General features: G+C 28.5%; 2 protein-coding genes across 5 annotated transcripts in view; one reads left to right on the forward strand and one right to left on the reverse strand.

Annotated features, from left to right (window-relative positions):
* Positions 1–24,191, reverse strand: part of LOC106686642 (4'-phosphopantetheine phosphatase) — a 54,930-nt gene that overhangs the window by 7,462 nt on the left and 23,277 nt on the right. The window contains exons 1-11 of one of the 2 annotated variants that reach the window (XM_014430038.2): positions 8,032–8,146; positions 7,543–7,619; positions 6,010–6,179; positions 5,740–5,914; positions 5,582–5,668; positions 5,267–5,366; positions 5,099–5,199; positions 3,774–3,933; positions 3,498–3,693; positions 1,287–1,433; positions 208–295 (exon numbers count right to left, since the gene is read on the reverse strand). In XM_014430038.2, coding sequence (XP_014285524.1) covers positions 208–295; positions 1,287–1,433; positions 3,498–3,693; positions 3,774–3,933; positions 5,099–5,199; positions 5,267–5,366; positions 5,582–5,668; positions 5,740–5,914; positions 6,010–6,179; positions 7,543–7,619; positions 8,032–8,092 — 1,362 coding nt within the window. In that variant the 5' untranslated portion in view covers positions 8,093–8,146. Of the gene's footprint in view, positions 1–207; positions 296–1,286; positions 1,434–3,497; positions 3,694–3,773; positions 3,934–5,098; positions 5,200–5,266; positions 5,367–5,581; positions 5,669–5,739; positions 5,915–6,009; positions 6,180–7,542; positions 7,620–8,031; positions 8,147–9,188; positions 9,308–9,888; positions 10,137–24,191 lie in introns of those variants that run through there. The other variant, XM_067052130.1, reaches the window with a different exon arrangement.
* Positions 16,268–24,191, forward strand: part of LOC106686644 (cytidine deaminase) — a 10,691-nt gene continuing 2,767 nt past the window's right edge. Inside the window, exons 1-3 of one of the 3 annotated variants that reach the window (XR_010844730.1) lie at positions 16,268–16,384; positions 18,726–18,830; positions 20,981–21,395. Coding sequence is in view for 2 of the 3 variants with exons in the window: in XM_014430046.3 (XP_014285532.1) it covers positions 16,348–16,384; positions 18,726–18,830; positions 20,981–21,273 (435 nt within the window). In the remaining variant the exon portion in view is untranslated. Of the gene's footprint in view, positions 16,385–18,725; positions 18,831–20,980; positions 21,575–24,191 lie in introns of those variants that run through there. The other 2 variants (XM_014430046.3, XM_014430045.3) reach the window with 2 other exon arrangements.

Consider the following 24,191-nt stretch of genomic DNA (forward strand, 5'->3'; position numbering starts at 1 on the left):
TCATAGTATTATTTTTTATCTTTTTAGCCTTGATAAAGCCCTGCAAAGTGGGGCGAAACGTTGGAAAATAAATAGTTGTAACCTATTTTTGTTTCACTTTTGACCGTAACCCTGACCATCTTCTTATATATCAATTTTTACGGTCAACTATATATACATATAAATAATAATAAAGTTTCACAAATTAAACTTTCACTTTTCCTTTACCTTTTCATACATTGCAATTAGTCCCATTTCTCTTTTTACATCTTCTAATGTATCTTGTAATACCCTCATCGTAAGATAACCATATGCACTGAAAAATAAACATTTAGATTGAATAGATTATTACAATAATCCCTCCATAAAAAATTTAAATAAAATAACTTTAGATGTTGATATGACAGAGCCTGCTTTCGAAGACTAGTGTCTTCAGTACTAAAAAGTCTAAGTTTTTACATACAACAATTGACAAAGATATGACCAATTAATTGAACCTTTTTTTTTCAGGCATCAGATATGTATGAATAAAGAATTCTATTGTAAAGTAATGTAAAGATAAATGGTTTGTAGTGAATATCTTGTTTGAATTCTAAGCTTTTTGAGAAAAGAATTAAAAAGATTTAATGGAAGATTGTTGATTGACCGTGTGAATAGATGAATGGAATATGGTCCGGGTGCGGTAAAAAAAACTCAAATAGTAGAATTATACTATTTTATTGAGCCAACGTTTCGCCCCACGTTGCAGGGCTTCGTCAGGGCTGTTTTGACGGCAGTCAAAAATAAAGACACTTTATGATGATTTGTCAAATCATCATTTGACTTCGTCAGGGCTGTTTTGACGGCAGTCAAAAATAAAGACACTTTATGATGATTTGTCAAATCATCATTTGACTGCCGTCAAAACAGCCCTGACGAAGCCCTACAACGTGGGGCGAAACGTTGGCTCAATTAAATAGTATAATTCTACTATTTGAGTTTTTATAAAAAAGATTTAAGTTATACTTAATGAAGATGATATGGAAGAGATGAGGATAGAGATAATATGGAACATCTTTCACTAATTTCAAACCTCAAAACTGATAATTAACATAACAAGACTAGGTGATAAACATGTTTTGGGGTTGTCTTCTAGTCAATTGGCTAACTGCTTAATGTGTTAATAAAAAAAAAAAATGCTGCAAATTATCATTTAGGTAGCTTAATTAACATTTCATATGCACCTACATTTAAAATTAAATTAAAATAAAGAAATAAATCTAACAAAATACTGATAGATTAAAATATTTTCGTTTTTAAAAACTTACTCATGATTTTCCCTCAAGTACTCTAGCCTTTTCAAAACAAACTCTCCATAAATAGCGTAATTATTTATAGATTCATTTTTCACATTGACAATATTTCTAGCAACACTTGCTTTAAATCCTTCTGATATACAATCAAGCCAGTACTCTCTGAAACAAATCATCTCCATAAAATTAATAAGGACTATCAAATTAACCAAGCAATAAATTAATTCATTTAGAGAATAATTAGAAAAGTCTATCGGTAGTAGAAATTGAAAAGCTCATAATTCCACCTGTCTATGAAGTGAAAACCTCAGAAATTCATTAGTGAAGTGTAACTTGACAGTGAATAGATTCATGTCTAACCTATTAATAACTGTTTTAAGTTTAATCAATCCTCTTAGAGAATAGTGAACATCATCTTCATTGTATTGCGTATAATACACAAAGTTTTCATCACAAGAAAGAGTCCATTGAATGATGGAGCACAATTAAACAATTGAAAAAATAATGAGAGCCTCCACTAATTAGTATCAAGAAAAATAGCACTTCAAAAAAACAATGTGAAACCTTGGAAGACACAATAACTATATTGTGATAACATGTTTCTATTGTTAACTTAATACAAATTTTGAACACATACATAAATTTCAACCATAATTGAAAAAAAAAATTTCAGAAACTATTTTTGGCATTTTTAAGAAAAAAATATTTTGAAATAGCTTGACAATATTTTTAATAGAAAAAAGAGAAAAAATACATTAAAATGTATCATTCCTGGGGCAAGTATCAAAAAATCAGGTTCAGTGGGTTCCTTGATGATAGAAGCATGGGAGAGGTGTAAATCGCTTCATTAAAAGTTGCAAAATAAGAATATCAATGATGATAAGTTGAGATTATGTTCAGAACTACAAAATCAAGATTGAAATTATTGCTAAAATATTTAAATTCCTTACAGCTGAGCTATACTTATAACAAATTATAAGTACTTAGTTTATAGGATAGATTTAAAATATTGGAAAAACCTAATTATACACAAATTTTGAGATATTCAAAATTTTTGATGATGAGTTAATAGTTGACCATGAATATATATATAAATGAGGAGAAGATGGTTGGGGGAGTGGTCAGTGAAAAACAGAAATAAGTAAAAACTCTATAAAATGGAGAAATAAGTTTTGACTTATTTTTGTTCTTCACCAACCACACCTCTAACCATCTTCTCCTCCTTAATAAATTTTTTTGGAATTTAGAATTCAAAAAAGTGTACTAAATTGTTGTAAAGATTAAACTCCATTATTTTAAGTGAAGAAGTCAGATGTGTGGGATACTAAAAAGTAAAAAACTGTGTTCATCATCATCATTAAGTAGCCAAAAAGTGTAATGATCATCAGGAGTACACTAATGGAGAACAACATGACTCACACAATATCGGACAATTGGATTGGGACATTCAAATGATTTTTAATTCAAATACAAGTTTAGTTACATCTTCTCAGCTTAAATCCATACCAACTGATTTCCAAAAGGAATGATAGAACGCAAGATTTCAAAAAACATAATAATATGTTCGAATCCACTACTTTCTTCAGTAGTAGCAGTAAATTGAAGACATCAGAGATGAGATTCCTGAGAAAGATTCAGGAAATCCCCAAAAGACAGAAATTTGTAATGAAAGAATCCCTCAGGACCTTGGAGCCTTGCCAGGTGGAGAGGTAGTGGAACTGTGGCAACTGAAATTTGTTTGGCAATGTCAATAGAATGAGTGATGAAAGAAAGATTAAATGGTTGATGGAGGCTAAATCAGAAGGAGAGAAAGCACCTGTGAGGTAGGCCAAGGTACACACATTAAAAAATAAATATAGTTTTAATAATTATAAATAAAAGTATTAAAAAGTAGTTATTATCATGCGTCTGACAAGTTTTCACTATATATAAACACAAATATCACATCAAAATTAAAAAGTAATATCAGTTAGTGAAACTATAGAAGTAGACCTACAACTTTTAACTCTTAAAATTTTTATTAGATCCTTTGTTTGGCTGTGAGAAACATTTAGGCTGATTTATACGGGACACCCTGTATAACTAAATTGTATTTACAGGATACACTTCTTAAGAGAAATATATATATTTGTTTTGTAGAAATATTCTATTTAATCTGTATAATTAGACATTTAGAATTCATGTTTTATATATTTGACTATGGATATATAAAGAATAATTTATTACCTCGCAGAAGAGTTTTCACTAAGATTTTGAGTATCTGGGAAATATTCAGCTGGATTCGACAAAACTGGACAAAAAGTAACTAAATTATCTAATGAATCCAATGTTAATTGATAAGTGTCCATCTCTTGGAAAACAAACATCTCTGTTCGTAATGCCGAGCTTTCACAATAGTTTTCTGTCCAAGATGTCTGAGATACTATAAATATTGAAATATATATTATCAATTCTATATGAAATTCAATAAGTTATCTTCAAAACTAAAATGAGAAATCATACTTCCAAGTGATGAATCACTAAGTAATCCACCAATGCCTTCAAGATATCTTTCATGACGAAGAAATATTGGTTTGATACTATTATCACTATGAATGTTGATAGACTTTGTGACAAGTTGTTTTATAATAATATCATCACTCAAGCAGTTCCCAAATATTACCTGGAATTATACATCAATATATAAATATTTTAAATAAGTTATGAGGCTGTAAGTTATAATACATTGTTTTATATCTCAAATTCAAATTTACTTAGTAAAGTCCTATTAGTTGCATTTCACATTATTATGTAACTTTGTATTCAAAGTTCTTTCGATACTAGAAAAATTGGAAGTTCAGTTCTGTTCAGTACCCTATGTGCTATAAAAGATTTTCTTATTTTTTATGCTACAAAATTGGTATTACATATCATGAATTTTCAATAAATCTATACATGATATATGGAAATATAGTTAATTTTGTGGTCCAGCACACCAAAAAACCATAAAGATCATTCAAAATTATCAAATCAAATTTCAAAAACTTCCAATTTATAGTATTAACTTGTATCATGTTATCGTTCCATGTATTATCGAAATTATTGATAGAACTATTGCCAACCCTAGAATCTAGGTTGGGAAGAAAGTGATTTGGAAATAATTGAGTCACAATTGCTATGTATTGAACCTCTGAATATTATAAATGTTATCAAATATGTTTTTGTCTGAACAATTCGGTGGTCCTAGACCCTCGGAACAGTGGTCACATCGAAGAATGTTTTTTTATGACCCTCCTCCTGGTCATTTCTGACATACCGGAGGGGGGGGGGGTGTAAAGATGAATAATTAGTAAACTATTAAACATGCTATGCCTTAGAAAAAGTAATCTAATAATAATGGATTTAATGGCTGAATTAATTTAAATAATTTTGGCTAATTGCCTTCATTCATTATCCTGGCATCCCAGACACAACAAGAATTAATAAATAGCACTATACATACTCCTTAATGGAGCAATAGGAATAATAAGGGGAATCTTACATTATAATTCTTGTAGCAATTTAGCAAAAGAATCCTGGAGTTTTTGTGACTCTAATTATTTATATTATTAATTCATATATTATGAATAGGCAGTTTTAACCGAAATTCAAGTAAACAAATCCAACGAAACATACAACACAGGTCTTCATGTCTAAAAGTCAGAAATGTAATTACTACATCAGAAAAAGTCGGATTAAAAATGGACAAAATTAACTTAACTAAATATGTATTTGTACCCACAAGAAGCATCAGTTTACCATAAATATAAATGTTATAAACAACAAAATGAATAAATTAAAAGCATTACTTGATTAATTTTATGATGTTTCGCATGCACTGTACACAAGTGTCCCAAATTGTCACAGAATATCTTAAATGGTTTGAAGACAGCAGACATTTTACTTTTTTCTGAAATAGAATAAAATAAATAATTATACTGCAGTAACTATTATAAGCATTATAAATATATATTTACCATCATCTATTGAAGTATTTAGAGGATCTTCCTCAAATACATCATCGTCGTTGTACTGCAAAATAAATAGTTTCGCCAAACTGATAGTTTCATCTAAGATCTGTTAAAAAAATGTACATGTATATGTTAATTCAAACTGTAGTTTTATTTTTAATTTTAATCTAAATAATTATTATAATAATAATAAGGGAAGGTGGAAAATGTACATAATACAGGATTTTCTCAAGCCATGGCAAATCATGGTCCCCATACCAACACCGATTTTCTGTCAAGAGAAAATTTATTATGCTAGGTTAAAAAAAAAATTCTTCTTACATCTAACTGAAGTGATGAGTTTCCCTCTTTAGAAATATCAATAATATCAGCTTCTCCTACAGATTCATATTCTTCTAAGGAGTTAACCTATAAAAATTATCTTTTTTTAATTTGGCATATCATAATTAATAAAGGAAATAAATAAAAATACTAAATACCTTAATAAACATAATTTTACTGGCAAACACAACAAGTATATGTGGATAGAAATTGTGAGTAGGTGACAAATATTGAATCGTCAATTCATAATTCAAAACGTAAGCTTCATCTCTTACATTGAATAGGCAGAAATTACAAGCTTTAACAGTTATATTGATTTGATCATGAGCTGTTCTAGAAAAAAAAAAAAGTATAAGGAAAAAATATATTTATCATAATCATCAATACTTAATAGATAATTTGTAGATTGATTAAGTTTACTTTCTTACATAACATTTAAATCTTCATTTTTTAAAAAAATATTTGTTTTCTGCTCAATCGCGTTTAATGTTATTCTAACAGGAACATCTTTTGCAATAGATTGTTTTAAATAACTAATTATTGTTTCTAGCCTAGAGGAAGGAAAATATATTATCTGAATACGCGTCTTCTCTTTTTCCTGAAAATATGAAAATTAAATTTTTAAATCAATTTCAGGTGTAAAATCCTGTCATAATAATAAATTAAGATTAATTTATATACATTTTGTCTGGCTTAATGTTTAAGTAAATAAATTATATGATAATAAAGCTAATATAAGATAGGTAAGGAAAACAAATAATAAATTGAGAAAAAATAGATAGCAAATCAGATTTTAAAAAATTAATAAATAGGTAGATGGTTAGAGTACTTGAAGATTTAATATATGAAAATATACAAAACAACTATATTGATTATAAGAGAACATGATTACATCTAAGACAGGCAAATTAAGCCCAGACAACTCATACAAATTTTTCCATTGATATTACAAAAAAAATATTAAAAAAATAATAATGTTTACAGTTTAAATTAATTGAAAGAAATACTCATAATTGTAAGTTTCAAAATATAATTTATTGAAATAACTTTCATTTTTATAATAATCATTAAAAAGCACTAAAACTAATTATACAGTTATATTTTTGATTTTTTTTTGTTTAAGATTCAAACAAAGATATATTGGAAAATAAGAGAGATCCTGTGTTAATCTTAAGAACCTTTTTTAACTTAATAACTGAGGTAAAAATTACTTTTTCTTATGGCCTAAATATTTCCAAATAAAAATTAAAGAGTGTAAAAATTTGTCACAAATATTTTTTTTTTTAAAAGTTCAACCAAATTAAAGCTTTTTTCAATTTTAATTTTAATTTTGTTTGCATATTTTCTAGTACTGTAAGTAATTTTTCTATCAAATATTTTTTTGGTGATCCAATATAAGTTGTATGTGTATAAGAAAATTAGTTTATAGAACTCTAAGTTTTCAATGCATTTTTGTAAATTATAAATTATTACAAAAAAAAAAAAAAAGAAGGAAATACTGTGTATAATTATTTATTACCAAATGAACATTTCATATGTTTTTATGTTAATATTAAATATTATGTATAATTAATTATTGCCAAATGAACATTTTATATGTTTTATTTAATATTAAATATTGTGCATAATTATTTAATACCAAATGAACGTTTAATAGGTTTGTTCGATACATCTATTTAACTCTATATTAAAGCATTATCTAAACTGGTTAACCAGAAAAACAGAAATGAATATTACTGTTAAATTACAAAAAATAGAAATGATTATTATTGTTAAATTAAAAAAACAGAAATTAATATTATTGTAAAATTACAAAAAATAACTGTATAGTTGTTAAAAATAAAAGATTACTCATTGAAAACCCATATCATCTTTATTATATAAGATTTTTTTTTTTACATTAAAGAGAAAATTTTATAGTCATGAAGGTAAAAATAATTTTTAAAAAATAAAATACTTACCAAAGCTGGTGAACCTTCACCAAGAGCATCATCATACTTTATTGGGAAGATACAAGATACAGATGATGTTAATTGACCTATTAATAAAAAAGAACTTGTATTGATACATACTATTTATAAATTAAATATATTTACAAAATATTCTAAAATTAATGATGTTTTCAATTCAACATGATTACTTCTAATAAATTGACAGTTATGTGCCAACATTTGATTCATTATATCATGTACATAATTAATACAATACAATAACAGATCCAAATGTGACATTAATTCACATATATATGACAGCACTAATGTCCAGGATCAACACAGACAAAAATTAAAAAATAGTTATAATTTATGTAAACTTTTTTCTTTAATTATACATAATCAATTTTTTTAAATAAAATAAATTCTTCAGTCTATTTTGGTTTTTCAATATCATAAAATAGCTAGATCTTGATAAAAAAAAAAAAATAAATAAATATAAATTTACTTATATATTACCAACTCTAACAGCAACATATATCGCTGTATTTATATTTTTCAGAGCTTGCATTAAAACCATTCTGTAACTAACAAAAAAGCAGACGAGCCAAACAATGTATATCAAGAAACACAAAGGTAAGATAAGATAATATTAAATACCCCATGTTACAAATTATACAATTATGAATTTACTTCATTACTAATTATTATAATTCCAATGAAATTGGGGGAAAAGCTTATGTTATCGATTTCCATCATAAAGAAAAACTTAGTTATAATAAACATATAATAAATACACCCTTCAATATATACTATTATAATATACCCCTTCTTAACAGCCTAGTTAAAAAGAAGAAAAGTAGTGGTCAAAAAGAATAGATGAAACATTGTGAAAATCATAAAATTTGTTTACAAAACTGAAAGTTCTATTAATACACTACCTAGACATTGACCCGACTATCTTGCCAACAATTAAATTAATTAACAATTTATTTATTTTTAAAGGGTCATAGTATTGTTAAAGAAGCATTAGTAAATCCAGATAACAATTTAACAAAGATTATGAACATTTGTTTGAAATAGGTACCCATGTATTTACTTTCAAACTTATAAAGTTTAAGAATTTAAGAAACATAATTACATACAAGTATTGAAGCAAAGTTAAATAAAATAAGTAAATGTGAATTTAAACATATTAAATTAACATTCTTTTTTTTTTACTTTCATACATTTAAATTTACAAAACATATTTATTTTTTATTTTTTTAATATTCCTATTCTTTCTTATATATGAAAATGGTTTAACTATATAAAAACGATTCTTGCATATTAAATTAAACTTTTATAAACTAAACAAAAATGTCCTCATTTTATAAACCAATTTATATGTTAATTTGTAATCACGCAAATAAAAAAAAAAATATTTCGAAACTTACTTTACCCAAAGGTAGGAAACACTATTGTCTATTATTCTTTAAGAATTTAAGTACAAAATGTGTTTATCATTACTAAATGTTTTTATTGAACATCTATGTGAAAAATTGGCAAAGTTGTTATAGTCTCTGACAGGTCTTAAATTAGAATTCTCAATTCATATCAAAACTAACCTAAAACAATGGTAACATTAACAATACAAAAAAAAAAAAAAAAAGATTTTGATAGAAAAAGTTACTAACATTATTACCCCTTTAAGTAAATTTTAAAGGTCAAATTCTGTTTTCAAAGCTTGCTTAAGAGGTAAATAAGTAAACTAAACAAATGCTCAGCAGTATCTTGACCAGAGTTGTTTACTTATCTATTTAAAAAGTAAAAATAAAACAATCAATATATAAATTACAATCATAAAAATTCAATTAATTTTTTTTATATATCCTTGTTTGAGAGTGGTTTAGTTTATTCTTAATTTAAAACAAATTTGATCCTTTTTTTCTCTCAACTTTATTATGACCCGAGGGTCGAAACGTTGGAAAAGTTGTAAAGAATAAAGTTGAGAGAAAAAAAGGATCAAATTTATTTTAAATTAAGAATAAAATAAATATTCAATATAATATATGAGGCGTAAAGCAGGGTTACTGAAATGTTTTATTAATTCAAGTTTTTGGCTTCACTGATTTTTTAAGGTTGATTTCATAACCTGTTGAAAGGATCTTTAGGAAATTTGTTTTCTTAAGAGAATAATGTATATGCTAAGTCATGGTTAGTGATTCCTAGCTGAAGGTAATAAATTGTAATTTAAAAAATTTTTAACATTGTAACCATGATTTATGACCGAATGATATACAGATAAAGGTAATTTAAAAAAAAAATGTATAGGTAATATGCAGATGAAAAATATAAATAAAATAGTTAAAAGTTCCTTAAAAATATATTATATACTTATTTATAATCTGCATAGCTCTACAACCCAAGGTGTGCCTTGGATTCTTGGAAAACTTTCTTCCATTCTTCTTTGTATCTTGCTCTCTCTTTCCATTTCGTTAATCCCAGTTTAAACATGTTCTCTACTACATATTTACTCCATAGTCTGCAGTCTTCCAATACTACAGTCGTTGCTGACCACACAATGGAACAATCAGTTCAGCATTCATGTCACATTGAAATAATTCTTTGACAGCCAATTCCCGCTGATTTAAAAAAATAGAAGAGAATGATGAGTATATTTACTTTTAAAGAAATACTAGTCTGAATTTCTAGAGAACATACATTCAATACTGTATTATATCTGTAATATATATACAAGAACAATAGTAAAATTATTTAAAGGACACTTAGGGAAACAAAAAATTGTATTTCATCATACAAAGGTTATAATTTGCTTCTCCGCAATATATTTTCATAAAAAGTATGTTTCAACTTTCAGATCATTTTCAAGTACAAACTAGTGAACTATATGTTTAGTTCCTTTCTATTTTGTACCTTCTAATGACCCTGAAAGCCCAAATGAGGTATTTAACAAAATATAATGTAGAAAAAAATTATTACTGTTATTTGATTATTAATCAAATAACTGTAATATTCTTTTTTAGAATATTAGAATAGAAATAAAATACTTAGAAAAAAATTATTACTATTATTTGATTATTAATCAAATAACTGTAATAATTTTTTTTTAAATTGGGAATAAATCATACATTAAATAGAACCCCTAATTGAAGAGCCAAAGTAATAAAGTTTATAGTTCTGATTATTAGTTTTCAACTAAACAAAATATATATATAAAAGAATCTCTATATATTTCTAAAGATGATAAACAACCAACATTGTCCTTGACTCCATTATAAGTTTAATATGGATGATTAAATAAAAGTCAAGTAAAACAAATAGAATTTTAAATAAATCAATTCTGAATATCAATTTCATAATTGTCGCTAAAATAAAATCCAGTACTTTTTATCAAAATATATATAGAATGAGTTATTAAAATTAATCTTAAGATGGTTTAAAGTTTTTACTTGGGCATCTTTTGAGAATTTTGAAGGGCCACTTAAATTCAAAAGAAATCCTTTCTTGCCACTATCTTAACTGGTCCCAATAATGAGTCCTTGAAAATGAAGTTTTTATATAACTGACAGCATTATGTAATATGTTGTATTTACAATACAAAATCAACAACTATAACTCAACCTCAAAAAATTCTTAGAATTAATAAAACGGTTGAAACATTTGATGAAACATCCATTCTGCTTTAAATTCTGGTTCAGAAAGAATAATTTTATATCTGATAGCTAAATATATTGAAATCATCAGCACCATTGTGGAACTTATTGGTCATAGAACAGTCAGTGTTGCTGCCAATTGACAACATTTTAAAATTCAGTTATTAGATAAGTGGTTTTATACCTAATAAATAAACTTCATAATATACTTCGTAATCTAAACGGAAAACTAAAATGGATCTGATACACTTAAAGTGTAAATGAGAAAACTATGCTATATCTTAAGCAAATACTCCTTGTAATTCGTTACCAATCAATCACGAATCTAGATCGGGCTACGATAGATCGATAGCAGTAGTTTTTCGATATTATTATTGTACGTCGACTGTTTATATAATTTTGTGAAAAATTCAATAAACGAAGGGAAAGGTATTGATTCAAAACAATAGAAAACAAATCTATAATATTCATTTATAGCTATAAATAGACGAGGAAGGAAACAAAAAAAAACTTTTATATTTTTATTTGTACCATTGCAATCAAGTTTTACGAAAAACACACACTAAAGAAACTATCGATTTTGGCCGCACTTCCAACAATCATTTCTTTGGTTGAATGCTCAGGCAAACATGTCTACTAATTTATCAAGGGTTGCTTACAAATAATCCATGCTATGGGTGTACCCAGAGGGGGGCAGGAGGGGGCAGCTACCGCCCAGGGGTGAAAAAAAAGTATTAATTTAATTAAAATTTTTTTCAAGTAAATGCTTATTGTAATAACTAATAACGTTTTTAAAATTTTGGTTTTATTCTCCTTTACCGTGCTGAAATGTAACAACCTGATTGACTATGTCTTGCCCCCCCCTAGTTTTGATCATGGGTACACCTTTGATCCATGCGGGAACTAAACGTTATGACATGCAGGTATGACCATCGATTTTGATTATGGATGCCGAACATAACTTTCCAAGTGATTGTGAATTATAAAAATAGGAAATCTGGTACTGCAACAAGTGTTCCGTGAAGAAATCAGCTGTCTGTCAGAGCGATAACACTCGAATCCTGAAGGTGGTCGAGTCTCTCCGAAAGTTTGCGAAATTGACCAATATCATTTTCACTAATATCATCAAACTTTTTGAGAAAGTGTTATCAAATTTAAACATATATGACCGTAGAGAAATACAGGAGTAATTTATCCAAACCTAACCTAAATACAGATCGTTTATAGGTACTTCTGAACTGTTAGCTGGGGGGGGGGGAGGCGCGTGAATTATGTGATATTATGAGTGAATTATATTCACCTAATCAAAGTTTTTGATCTAAATAAATATAGTTTAAATAACTTTAATTTTTAAATATGTGAAATTTATTTTTCAAATAAAAACTTTATAATAAAAGCGCCTATTGCAAGTAATATAAAGCACTTATAAGTAATATAAAGAAGTACGAGGAGAAGATGGTTGGGGTGCGATCAATGTGAAACACAAATAAGTTTGTGCGACTATTTAATTGTGCCAACGTTTCGGCTAGAGTTTCTAGCCTTATTCAGGGCTAAGAACAGAACAAGATAACAACCACAGTAAGTATAGAAAATAAAAAAGAAAGTATAAACAGAATAACATAAAATGAATAATTTTACGAAATAGAATTAATAAAATTAAGTAATGAGAGAAGCAGGAAATAAAATGTATACATAGGTAATCGAAAAAGTGGGTAAAATAACATAATTAAGGAAATGACATAGAAATGAAGTTATATAATGCAAAGAAGTATGGACATATTAGTTATTAATGATTTAAAAATTGAAATATGGAAAGGAAAAGAAAATTGAGAGGAAGAAAATATATGTAACAATAATAATTGATAAAGAGGCAAAATATAAGTAAAGTATAGCATAAGAAATAAATAGAAAAAAATATATATATTTTTGAAAACAGCAATAATAATATAGTGAACATAACTCATAACCATTGTTATAAGTTATCTCTCCCAACCATCTTCTCCTCGTACGTCATCCACGGTCAACTATCTCTCATTATTGATATAAAGAAGGTTTAAAGATAAATATTTCGACCTATGAAAGGGAGTGGGTTGGACCCCATACAGATGTTATTGAAGACACTCGGCCGCCTTCGGGATTCAAAGTTGATTATGATTGGTAAGATCCTAAAAAAATTGATTTCTCAACAGCGCACTTGTGAAGCAGGAATGAGTTGGTGAATCAAGAATCGATTCTTTTGAAAGAATCGTGATCTCAAGTGATTCTCGATACTACCATAAGTTGATCAATTCTCTATTCAGGGTCGAAGAATTAAAAATGGGTTTCGACTATTGTTCTTCAACCGTCTACCTTTTGTTTATATAGGGCAAAATACACCTCCAGGAACTGCCAAAGACCGAGTCTATGGAGTAGACACTATTCAAAACTCATGTTTTGAGCTCTTGAAAATGACTTAAATTGATTCTGAATAAAACTTGTATAATTTAAAACTGCCGTTATCCATCTTAAACACTTCTCTACCCGTAGTCATCCTATAGACTTCTTCAAGAGTAATTCCTCTGTTCCTTACCAGATCCGATGTGAGGTTCTTTCTCTAATTCCTCGGTCGTTAACCCTCAGACAGAAAAGGGGTGATTTTTTGAATCCGTAAAAGATTAATGTGTTAACTTAACCCATCAAAGAAGTTTTAATTTACTTGAGGAAACCTCAATGAGGGTTGAAACCGGTAGTCGATTATCTATATCGTTTCATTTTTATTTACTAAAATTTATTTTTGACAGTAATTTGTATATTAATTTTATTTTTGATTTTCATAAAAAAAAAAAAAAATACCGGGAAAACCATAAGGCTATAGGTTAATTATGTAGTTTAAACTTTATTAACGGTTCGAATCAGGTCTGGGGGGACTGACTTTTATTTCGTGATCGTCCCATGGAGTGAAAATCTTTACACCACGGTGAGTATAGGCTGCTTACTTATATAAAACGCCCTCCTCTTATGTCAGAAATGTCTGGTAAGGGATAAACAAAAAAATTATAAACTTTATAGGACAGCTAGCAATGAGGTCGTTCAAACTCCGGGTACCAAGAGATATATTCCAACAAAATGAAAAATAAACAATCATGTACTTTAGTATTAGTTGAACAATTAAAATAAAACACGTTCCATGTTAGCAAGGACAGAACTAAGGGGAAAAGGGAGCACCTTTCTCCGGAAAATGGATAGGCAGAATATAAGTGGCGGGAAATTATTTAAATTAATCATGTTTTATTTATTCGATTATCTGTTTTTAACTTAATTACAGTCATAGACCGGATTTTTATGCAGTAAAAATCTTCATAACATGCTATATAATATGTATTAAAAACTATAAAATGTACTGTAAAAAACATAAAATATGAAACAAAAAAAAGTCCAAATATGCAATAAGGCCGATAAAATATTCAAATATACAATTATTTGACTACAAAATTGTTCCTAACTAAAAAAGAAACTGGAAGAGGGATTAAAAATTAAACAAAATTATTTTTTATGTTCTATAATATGAAACGAATTTTTAAAAACTAAAATATCAAAATAATAAAAAATAAAAATTTAATTACTAACGAAAGAAAAACAGTAGCAACTATTTTTTTAGTAATAAAAAATTATAGGGTTGTGGTCACCATCGCCGATAACTGCTGGATCATTCTTATTTAAATTTTTTTTTTTTTTTCAGAACAGAGTTTCTTGAATGTTCCACAAAACCTTTTACATTTATCTCAACTACTTAGTTTTTCCTAGTTGGTCTCATATGCGAGTTGTACTGTCTTTAAATTTGATTGAAACTTACATCTAGCAATACAAATTCGTTTCATGAAATTGTTTGAGTGTAGTTGATATAAAACTAAGATATATGGATATTAAGGTTAGATTGTTACTTAACATGTAGCTATACATTTTTTTAATACGATTTAAGCCGAAAACGAGGGACTTATTTCTGGTATTTTAACTAACAATAAATATTACAGCTTGTAAAGAACGTAAGCAACAAATTGAAATGAAAAAAATTAACAAATCCAAGAAGTTAATCATTAAAAGAAGTGTTATTTCATCTAATATTTTATCAATAAAACTGTATTTTAATTTTTGTTTTTATTTATTTTTTATTGCCTCATTGAAATGATCCAAATATGAAATTATATACAAATATGTAATATAAAATTTGGTTAATAGCATCCGAGGAAACATATCTGAAGAAATATTTGATCATTTGTAAAAAAATAAAATAAAATAAAAAGTGCATAAAAACAAAATTTGTTATTATATAAAAACACGGGGATGGATTAAAAATTATTCTAGAGTAATTTCATATTCCTGTTCTATGTTCTTCCATCCCCAAATCTATAAATATGGTTTATTAAATATAAAATTTTATTTTTATTACACAATACCATACACAATACTTGGATGATAAATGGATATCGAGTATTGATTGATGAATTTTATAGAGTGGTTAAAGGAAACATTGCATTTAATTGAACTTTTAATTACCGAGGTCGTAATTTCTATAACCTTTTAATTAACTATTGATAAGAAATTGTCAACAGGTGAATACTATCAGGGTTGCCAGAGTGGGAAAAGTGCTGAGAATGGTAGGGATTTTTAACACCACGTGGGGAAGTGAAAACAAATATAGAAAATGGGTTTAAAAAATTTTAAGTAATATTATAGTCGCTTTTCGATTTGACTCTACACTAGTATATTTTTCTACTAATGATGATTAAAAAAAAAAAATAATCAAAAAAGAGTTGAAACTTAACTTCATCAATTAAAACATATATAAATTTAAAAAAAAAGTAATATGAAATTTAAAAAACTATATTCAAAGCTAAAAAAAAAAACCTCATGGGAATCACTAATAATTATAATTTATACCTACGATTATGTAACCAGCAGATACCATGTATTTTCAAAATGTCCGTTGGGCTTGAACCGGTAATGCACTGAGTCTAGTACAGCCAAGAATTAAAATACATTTCTTATAATTGTGCCTGTTTAACCAAATTTAATTGTACACCCAGTGAAAGAGGGGATTTCCCGTTCAAGTGGGAATTTTGCGGCAGCTGAGTGGGGAAACCCCGCAGCTGCAATTTTGCGACGCTGGTGTCAGTTGAAATAGAAATCTACTACTGAAATCATGTCTGTGGGAAAGATTGTTCAATTTGAAAAACTAGGTATGTTAGGAATATTTTGATTTATCACCTGCCAAACTCTATTAATAACATAAGGTTTTTTTACAATCCTTGGCACTTACATTTGATATTAATGAATTTTTTTTTTGTATGCTCTAAATAGAGGAAATATATGTTATTAGTCTTTATAGCATTTATGTTTTGTTTAAATCATTGTCTATATTTAAAATTAGTGATTTCAACAAATAAATTATTCTTTCAATTGTATAACAGTTATTATTAAATTATCATTTTTTTTAAACAGCTTGTAAATAACAAAATCATTGAACAGTAAGTTTTTTCTTTCCAGAGTTCAATTGAGATCATTAGTATGGTTGTATATTTTGATTGAAACAATTAAGATTTTTTTTAGTTTATTATTTATTCAGATAATGTCAATGAAAACAGAATATTTTGGTAAGTGAAGGGCTCGAGGCAAGAATATAATTAACCAAACGATATGAATTTTTCATAGTAGAGCAGTTTTGACAAATTTAATGTTTTATACAGTCCATATTCCATAAGATTACATTAAAGTAATGATGATACGGGATGAGGCCGAAAAAGGTACACAAAATGGTAAAAAAACTATTTATATTTTTCCCTAACTGGACTGCATCAAAGCTAAATCAAAACAAGATACAAAGATTGTAGAATATAAATGAATAAGAATAAACATAAAAAGTTTTATAAAAAATGAATGAAGTAAACTAAAAGAATATAAACATAAATTAATACAATAATAATAAATAACAAGTACATTAATGAATGATAAAATTGAAAATGAAATGCCATTTATTACTGTACTAATTATTAATTACTATTATATTAAATTATTTTAATTTACTTCATTTTTTTTTTTTTATACAACTTTCTATGTTTATTCTTATAGTCTTATTCATTTATATTCTACAATCTTCGTATCTTGTTTTCATTCTTTGTTCCTTTTTTGACTGCCAACAGATCCATCTTCATCAGTAACATATGGTCTACTAACAATCTTCCTTTATAATATTATAGATAAATATGTTAGAATTATAATGATAGACAAGGTAACACCTAAATAGCTTTCTTTATTAACACGTCACATTGTTGCTCAAAATAATTCAAATATATTTTGCTATTTTGTACATCTTTTGCATATATAATCCAAATTAGTAATTTTCTAAGAACTTTTATAGATAATAAACAAATTTTTATTTCAATATTACTATCTAAATTAATGAATAATTAATAATCCAATTTTTAACACCTGTAGGTACCAATTTAGCTTATCTTTATCATGACCTTAAAGCTTAGACATGGGATTTACATTATAATATATAATATTGGATTCACTTATGATTATAAATAATATTATGGCTTACATGTGGTTTTTAATTTATTTAAATTCTTGAACACATTTTTCATTTAAATCAACTTTAGAAATTTCCACAGCAATGGACTCTGTATTAAGTTATTTGCACTTGTAAATTATTTCAAAACTTTGAAGAGCATTTATTTAAAATAAATTATTAAAGTGGGACTTCTTTACTGACACTCTATAACTGAAGAAAAAAAAATTATATGGAAGTGAAATGAAATGGTGGGAAAAAAGGGGTAAAACTGGTGAATTTTTGGTGGAAAACATTTATATTGTAACAGGAGAATAGAAGCTTACACTAGATACTAGCTTATACCAGATTACCAATCCTGGCAGTGGTTAACAATTGGACTGAGTGAGCTCTTGTCCTCATACTCTCCTATTACAATATAAACATTTCTGCTAGAATTCGCTCAGGAAATGGCTTTTCTAATTATTATTATTATTATGATTTTGTTTGTCTTTTTTTCTCGCAATCGCAGATTAAGAATGGGTTGGGGATATGGTCCAACCACCCATAGATTTAATCAGACATTTAAGAATTTTCGCACAATTTTTGTTGTATCTTAGAGAACCGCTTGTCGAGCCTCTCTCTGCATGTGAAGTGGTAATTCTAATCCATCTGTTCCTACACTGTTGACTTCGGGATCAGCGCATTTATTGATATTATAATTGGTATTCCCGTTACAGATTCTAAGTGGTACAGCTCTTTTAGTTTGGCCGCCAATTTCTGATATTTCCGAAGCTTCTCACTGACAGATGAGCTTATTATTATTGTCCTGGAACTATCATTATCTGCCTTAAGCTATAAGAGGGAACGCATGATCATTATTAATACAATTTTAATAAATTAGTTAATTTCTAACAGTTTAACTTCTGTAGGCCAGTTCCAGCACTGTCACAATTAATTTTTTTTTTCATTTAGTATTATTTTGATAATAATAATATAATGATTTATTGTTTCTTTTTACTATTTTTTAGCTAAAAATATTCAATCTCTCATTGAGGAAAGTATTTCGATGAGGAGCGTTGCTTATTGTCCGTACAGTAACTTCCAAGTTGGTGCCGCATTACTTACAAAAAAAGGTAAATTATTTCTGTTATGTACTAACTGGAACCATTGCTGATTAAAAATTATATTGATGTTTTAAAACAACATGAGATTTATTAGGAAACAGTTGAACACTAATACAGATTAACAAAGTAGAGGGCCTGACTTAAAAACTAAAAATCCGATATTACAAATAGCACATCAATGAGAATATTCAAAACCAACACAGTTTGAAGAATTGTTACTTTAGTTTTGATTGTAGAAAAATACATATTTATCGTTTTGCTTAGTCATTATCACTCTGAGCGGTGGAACACCTCTGTCTTGGATGATTTGATATTAGGGAAAGAGGTAGAAAATATCACATTTAATATCTGTTTTAGAAATTTACCCCATTTTTAATTCTAAAATAAACGTTTTAAGATTAACAGTAATTTTTAATTTTATTAAAATACAGTAAAATATATTGTTTGACATTGAAATGGAGAAACATTTGAGATTTAGATAAGAAAAGAATCAGTATTAAATAGCCCTAAATGAACTATATAATGGTTAGTATTAAGTATAGTACTTTTGATTTCAATGGAATGTTTCATGTATTAATAAATATAGTAATCTAGTTCATAGATTTTGAATAATATAGATAATTTATATATCTTGTAAGGTTTTTTTTTTTTTTTTTTTTTTTTTTTAACGCTATTACTAACCTACAAATAAGTCATGTGTAAAATGTTTTATTTATTTTTCCTAATAACCTAAGTTGACTGTAAAAGTTGTTAACAATTAGGACAATTGTTCATCATAATCACACAACAGGCGCATTAAGCTACCCTTGGCCTGCTCAAGATCCGCTATCCTTCTTTCTCTGTCACCTGTATGGGTGACTAAAATCTTTAGTTGTTGAAGATATTGTCCCGCTCCATCTCCCCCTTAGCCTACCAAGTAGAAGCACATCATCCGGTGCATTCTTGTACGACCTACTCTACTGGAAATTCAATCCTTGCTCATCCTTATAACATAGCCATTTTAGTTTTTTTATTCTAATGTGAGAGGAGATGCTAATTTCTTTGCAGAGTTAAAGCGATTCACTGTTCTTTCTTCATCTCCTAAGACAATTCTCATGCACAGATCCTAAGACTTTCCTCAGAATTACTCTTTCAATTTTATTTACAGGTTAATACTATATTATTAGAAGGAATATATCAAATCAATCCTGTTTAATTTTGGGTTCACATTTAAGTCCACTAGGTTTTTCCTTTACTACTGTTTGAGGTTAACATATACATTAGCTTTATTTACCTATGTTTTTATCTGTCTGATTAATGGGTGATAGCGAAGACGAGAGCTGAAACATAGATGAAAGATAAGTTTACCATTAAAATGAAATTTTAAATTGCCTTTTCACAAAAGCTTGAATTCCAGAAATAAAATTTTATATCAATTCGCCTATTTTAAACTCTCGCCTTTTGAAAAGAAATAAACCAAAAACTTCAAACTTAGTAAGTTTACATGGTCAATCTCTATCAGATCAAGAGATTCTGTCTCTAATGACTAAAACAACCCAACATCCATTAATAAATTTGTATAGTACTCATATTTTATGCAGGTAATTTTTTACAAAGTTTGCCCAAAAAAATCATATCGTAATATATTTGACAGCCTGATAAAAATAAAATTTTAGAAACAAATATTCAAGAATACTACATTTGTCATTTAATTTTTAGAAATCCACAATGCTAATTATTACTATATTGTAAGTGAAAATTAATTTTATATTAACTGGATGTTACTTTTTAAAAATGAATAATTCATATTTCTTTTTTTTAATATTTTCTACCTAGATAATAGAATTTTGCACTGAATAAAAGGTAATCGGATGGATTTTATATCAGCTTCATAAACTCTAAAACAAGTTTTTTGGGGGGGGAGGAGAGGAGGGGAGGTTTGGAGTTATATAAATTCACCACGTTTGGGTACCTCCTGTAGCTCTCTTCAGATCATCTGAAATCCGGTATGTATTCAAGGTGGATGTCTTTCATTGAAATTTCATCAGGCCCAAACTTTTTTTTTTGTTTGGACATGTGGGAGATTCCTGATTAGAATATATAAATATATACTAATATTAATAATAATAATATTTACATAATAATATAAAAAAATTCTGAAACAGACCTATATATTTTAGGAACTGTATTTACCGGCTGCAATGTTGAAAACGCTGCCTATGGAGTAACTATATGCGCTGAGAGAACTGCTTTAGTAAAAGCAGTAAGCAGCCAAGAAAAGGAATTCGCTGTTATTGCAGTTAGTGCAGAAATGGCTGGTGGAAAGATCACATCACCTTGCGGGGAATGCAGGCAGTTCATCTCCGAATTCGCAAAAAATGGGGATATAGAGGTCTATCTGACCACTCCTGATAAAGCAAAAATCTTAAAGACATCGATCTATGAAATACTACCTTTGGGTTTTGGATTTTAAATAAGATGACTGGATAAATACAGAGAGAATATTATTAACGGAGTGACCTCAATTGATTCAATGTATTACATTAAAAGTCCATAACTGTCAAAGCAGTACTTCAGAATAGAAGCATATAATTGGTAACAGAAATTTTTTTTTTTTTAAATATCTTGATATTTTTGATATTACATGACAAAAGTAAAATTTTAGGAACAAATATTCAAGAACAAATGCATTTGTAATTTAATTTTTTATCTTTTTTTAATCTATTGATTGTCAATTATTATTATATAATAAATGAAAACTATTTTTATATTAACTGCTTTATGATTATTTTTTTTAATATCCCTGGAGATGATACACTTTTGCATTGTATCAGAGGTGAATATGGGTGCATTTTATATCATTGTTATAACCACTAGAATAGATTGCTGGATGTTTCAGAGATGTCTGATATATATTACTCCCTCTCTACAGCAGGGCGCATGTAGCTCTTTCTTTTTCCAAGGGAGTTAAAGCGTCTCTATCTTGGCAACTTTGTTATCGCAGCAATGCTAATTCGAATCAGACCTGGGAGGGGAGGGAGGGGGTTTGACTTTTATTTTGTAGTTTCTCCATGGAAAGGAAACTTGAGCCCCCTTACCATAGTTAGAATAGAGTGGTAACTTGTAAGTAACCCGTTTTTGTGTCAAGAATGACAAAGTTGGGCGACTCCCTTTAAATTAAGCTACCTGACATTTGATATTTAGGACCAATTTCTTGGGAGAACAATACTGTAGAGTAAGGATAAGTTTCAGAGAAAATGCTGTCATGTTTAAATGTTGTTTTGTGGTTTTTAAAGTTTTTCCCACCACAAGCTTCCCTCTGAATTGAGTTAAAGGGTTGAAAAGTTTCTGTTAGCAAAGTCAACATAAAAATAAGGTGATTGTAATTTAGTCCTATATAAAAAAAAAATACCATTTTAAATAATCTTGGAAACATTTTTGACCTGAAGTTCCACTTAAACTTAATTACTGAAATGTTTTGCAAGGCTAAAGTAGCATTGTCACACCGTTGCTATCCTCCTGTTGACTTCTTGTGAGATGTTTTCAGAGTTGATATCAGACCTAAGGTAGACAAAGCTGTTTACCTTTTCGAAATTGTATGGTCCAGCCACAAAAGAACCAGTCCCTGGTCCATCTTCTCCAATTCTCATTTACTTGCTTAGTTAGCTTCATTAATGTGAAGTCCAAGTTTCTTTGCTGCATTTTCTATGGCCAAGAACGACTCTTTTAATGCACGTTCCAATCTGGCAACAATATCAAAGCCATCAGCGTACCCCAGAAGCTGAATGGTACTCTTAAGAAGGGTTGCGTGGAGTTGGATTCCGGATATACACACTTCCTTCTTGTACTGCACACTTTGAGCCCAACACTTTTTACATTTTCATTAGATGTATCTGTTTAATTGGGACATTCATTTCCAACAGGGCCTGATAGAGCTCCAGCCGAGTTACACTATTGTAGGCAGCTTTAAAATCAACAAAGATGTGATGGGTAACTGTTCTATACTCTTTGCATTTCTCCAGCATCAGCCTCAGTGAGAACAATTGGTCCAATGTTGACTTCCCTCGCCTAAATTCTACTTGATATTTGCCTATCGCCCTCTCGGCACGAGGAACCGAGTCTCAAATAGGATGTCAGAGAGAACTTTATAAGCACATGAGAGGAGCACTATGCATCGATAATTGTCGCAATTCAACTGGTCTCTTGGTCTTGTGCAGTGGGTAGATAATTCTTCTTTTCCACTCCTCAGGCATCTTCTCCTCATTCCATATCTTCAAAATGAGGTTATGGAACTCCTTTCTCTGTTGCATTCCTCAATATCGTATCAGCTCCGCTTGAATTCCATCCAGTCACAGACCCTTGTTGTTTTTCATCTTCGCTATGATCTCTTCTATGTCTTCATCATCCGGTGGCTTGGCACCCACTGAAGTGCCTTGCCCATAGTTACTTATGGTTTGAAGGCATTACAGACCTCATTTACTTTCTGAAAGAAGAGGCGAGTGTCATGAGATGTCCTGCAGTTTTCTACATTCATCTTGCAGTTCTCCCATGCTCTGTTCTTTCCCCTGTGCAATCTCTTTTCCTCTCTTCTTTTATTTGGTATATCTTCTATGTTAGAAGTTTATGGTGCTTAGCCAGTACTAACCCTGTCACTGCAATTTCAACGACTTTGTAGATAGTTTTCTCTAACTCGAAATCATCAGATCAGATTAGATGGTTTTTCAATTTCTTTCTACATATTATCTAAAGTATACTTCTGTTTCTCGGTTTTATGCTGAGCTGAAGTGGACATTTAACTCTATCTTAAAATAGAAATTACATGTTAAATTTTGGACTGGCTCAGAAACTGATTGAATTTGAGCACAACTCTATCTGTAACTAACCAGAACTACAACAAAATTATTTGTGGGAAACTATTTAATCTTACAAATAAGTGAAAATGATTTTTGGTGTCTTTATACACTGTGCAGGACTTTATGGAAGGATCTGAAGTAATGGAGATTATTCTGCACTTCTATAAGTTAAGGGTTCTGCTACAACAAGGAGAAAACTCCATTGTACAAAATTTAAAAAAAAAATCCATATTCAGTTTTTGAAAGAACTCCTTTTTTGTTTAAAACTAATTATATAAGCATTGAGAAATCATAGTGTGTCATCAGGAATCTCTTCTCCTGTTCTTGTAGTGAAGTATAAAGGTTAAAAGTTTAGAAGCTACCAGACACTTGTAATTATTCATAAAATTAAAGGAACAAACGTTTGAATTGTTAATAACAAACATTTTATTAAATAAAACCACAAATTGTATCCAATACTGTCTCAACACTTTATTTCTTACTAGTCCAAAGTTTCAGCTATTCCAGCCATCTTCAAGGACATCTTTAATACAAATCT

The sequence above is a fragment of the Halyomorpha halys genome, unplaced genomic scaffold (genome assembly GCF_000696795.3).
Source record: "Halyomorpha halys isolate HHAL.00 unplaced genomic scaffold, Hhal_1.1 Scaffold854.1, whole genome shotgun sequence".
NCBI classification, from domain to species: domain Eukaryota; kingdom Metazoa; phylum Arthropoda; class Insecta; order Hemiptera; family Pentatomidae; genus Halyomorpha; species Halyomorpha halys.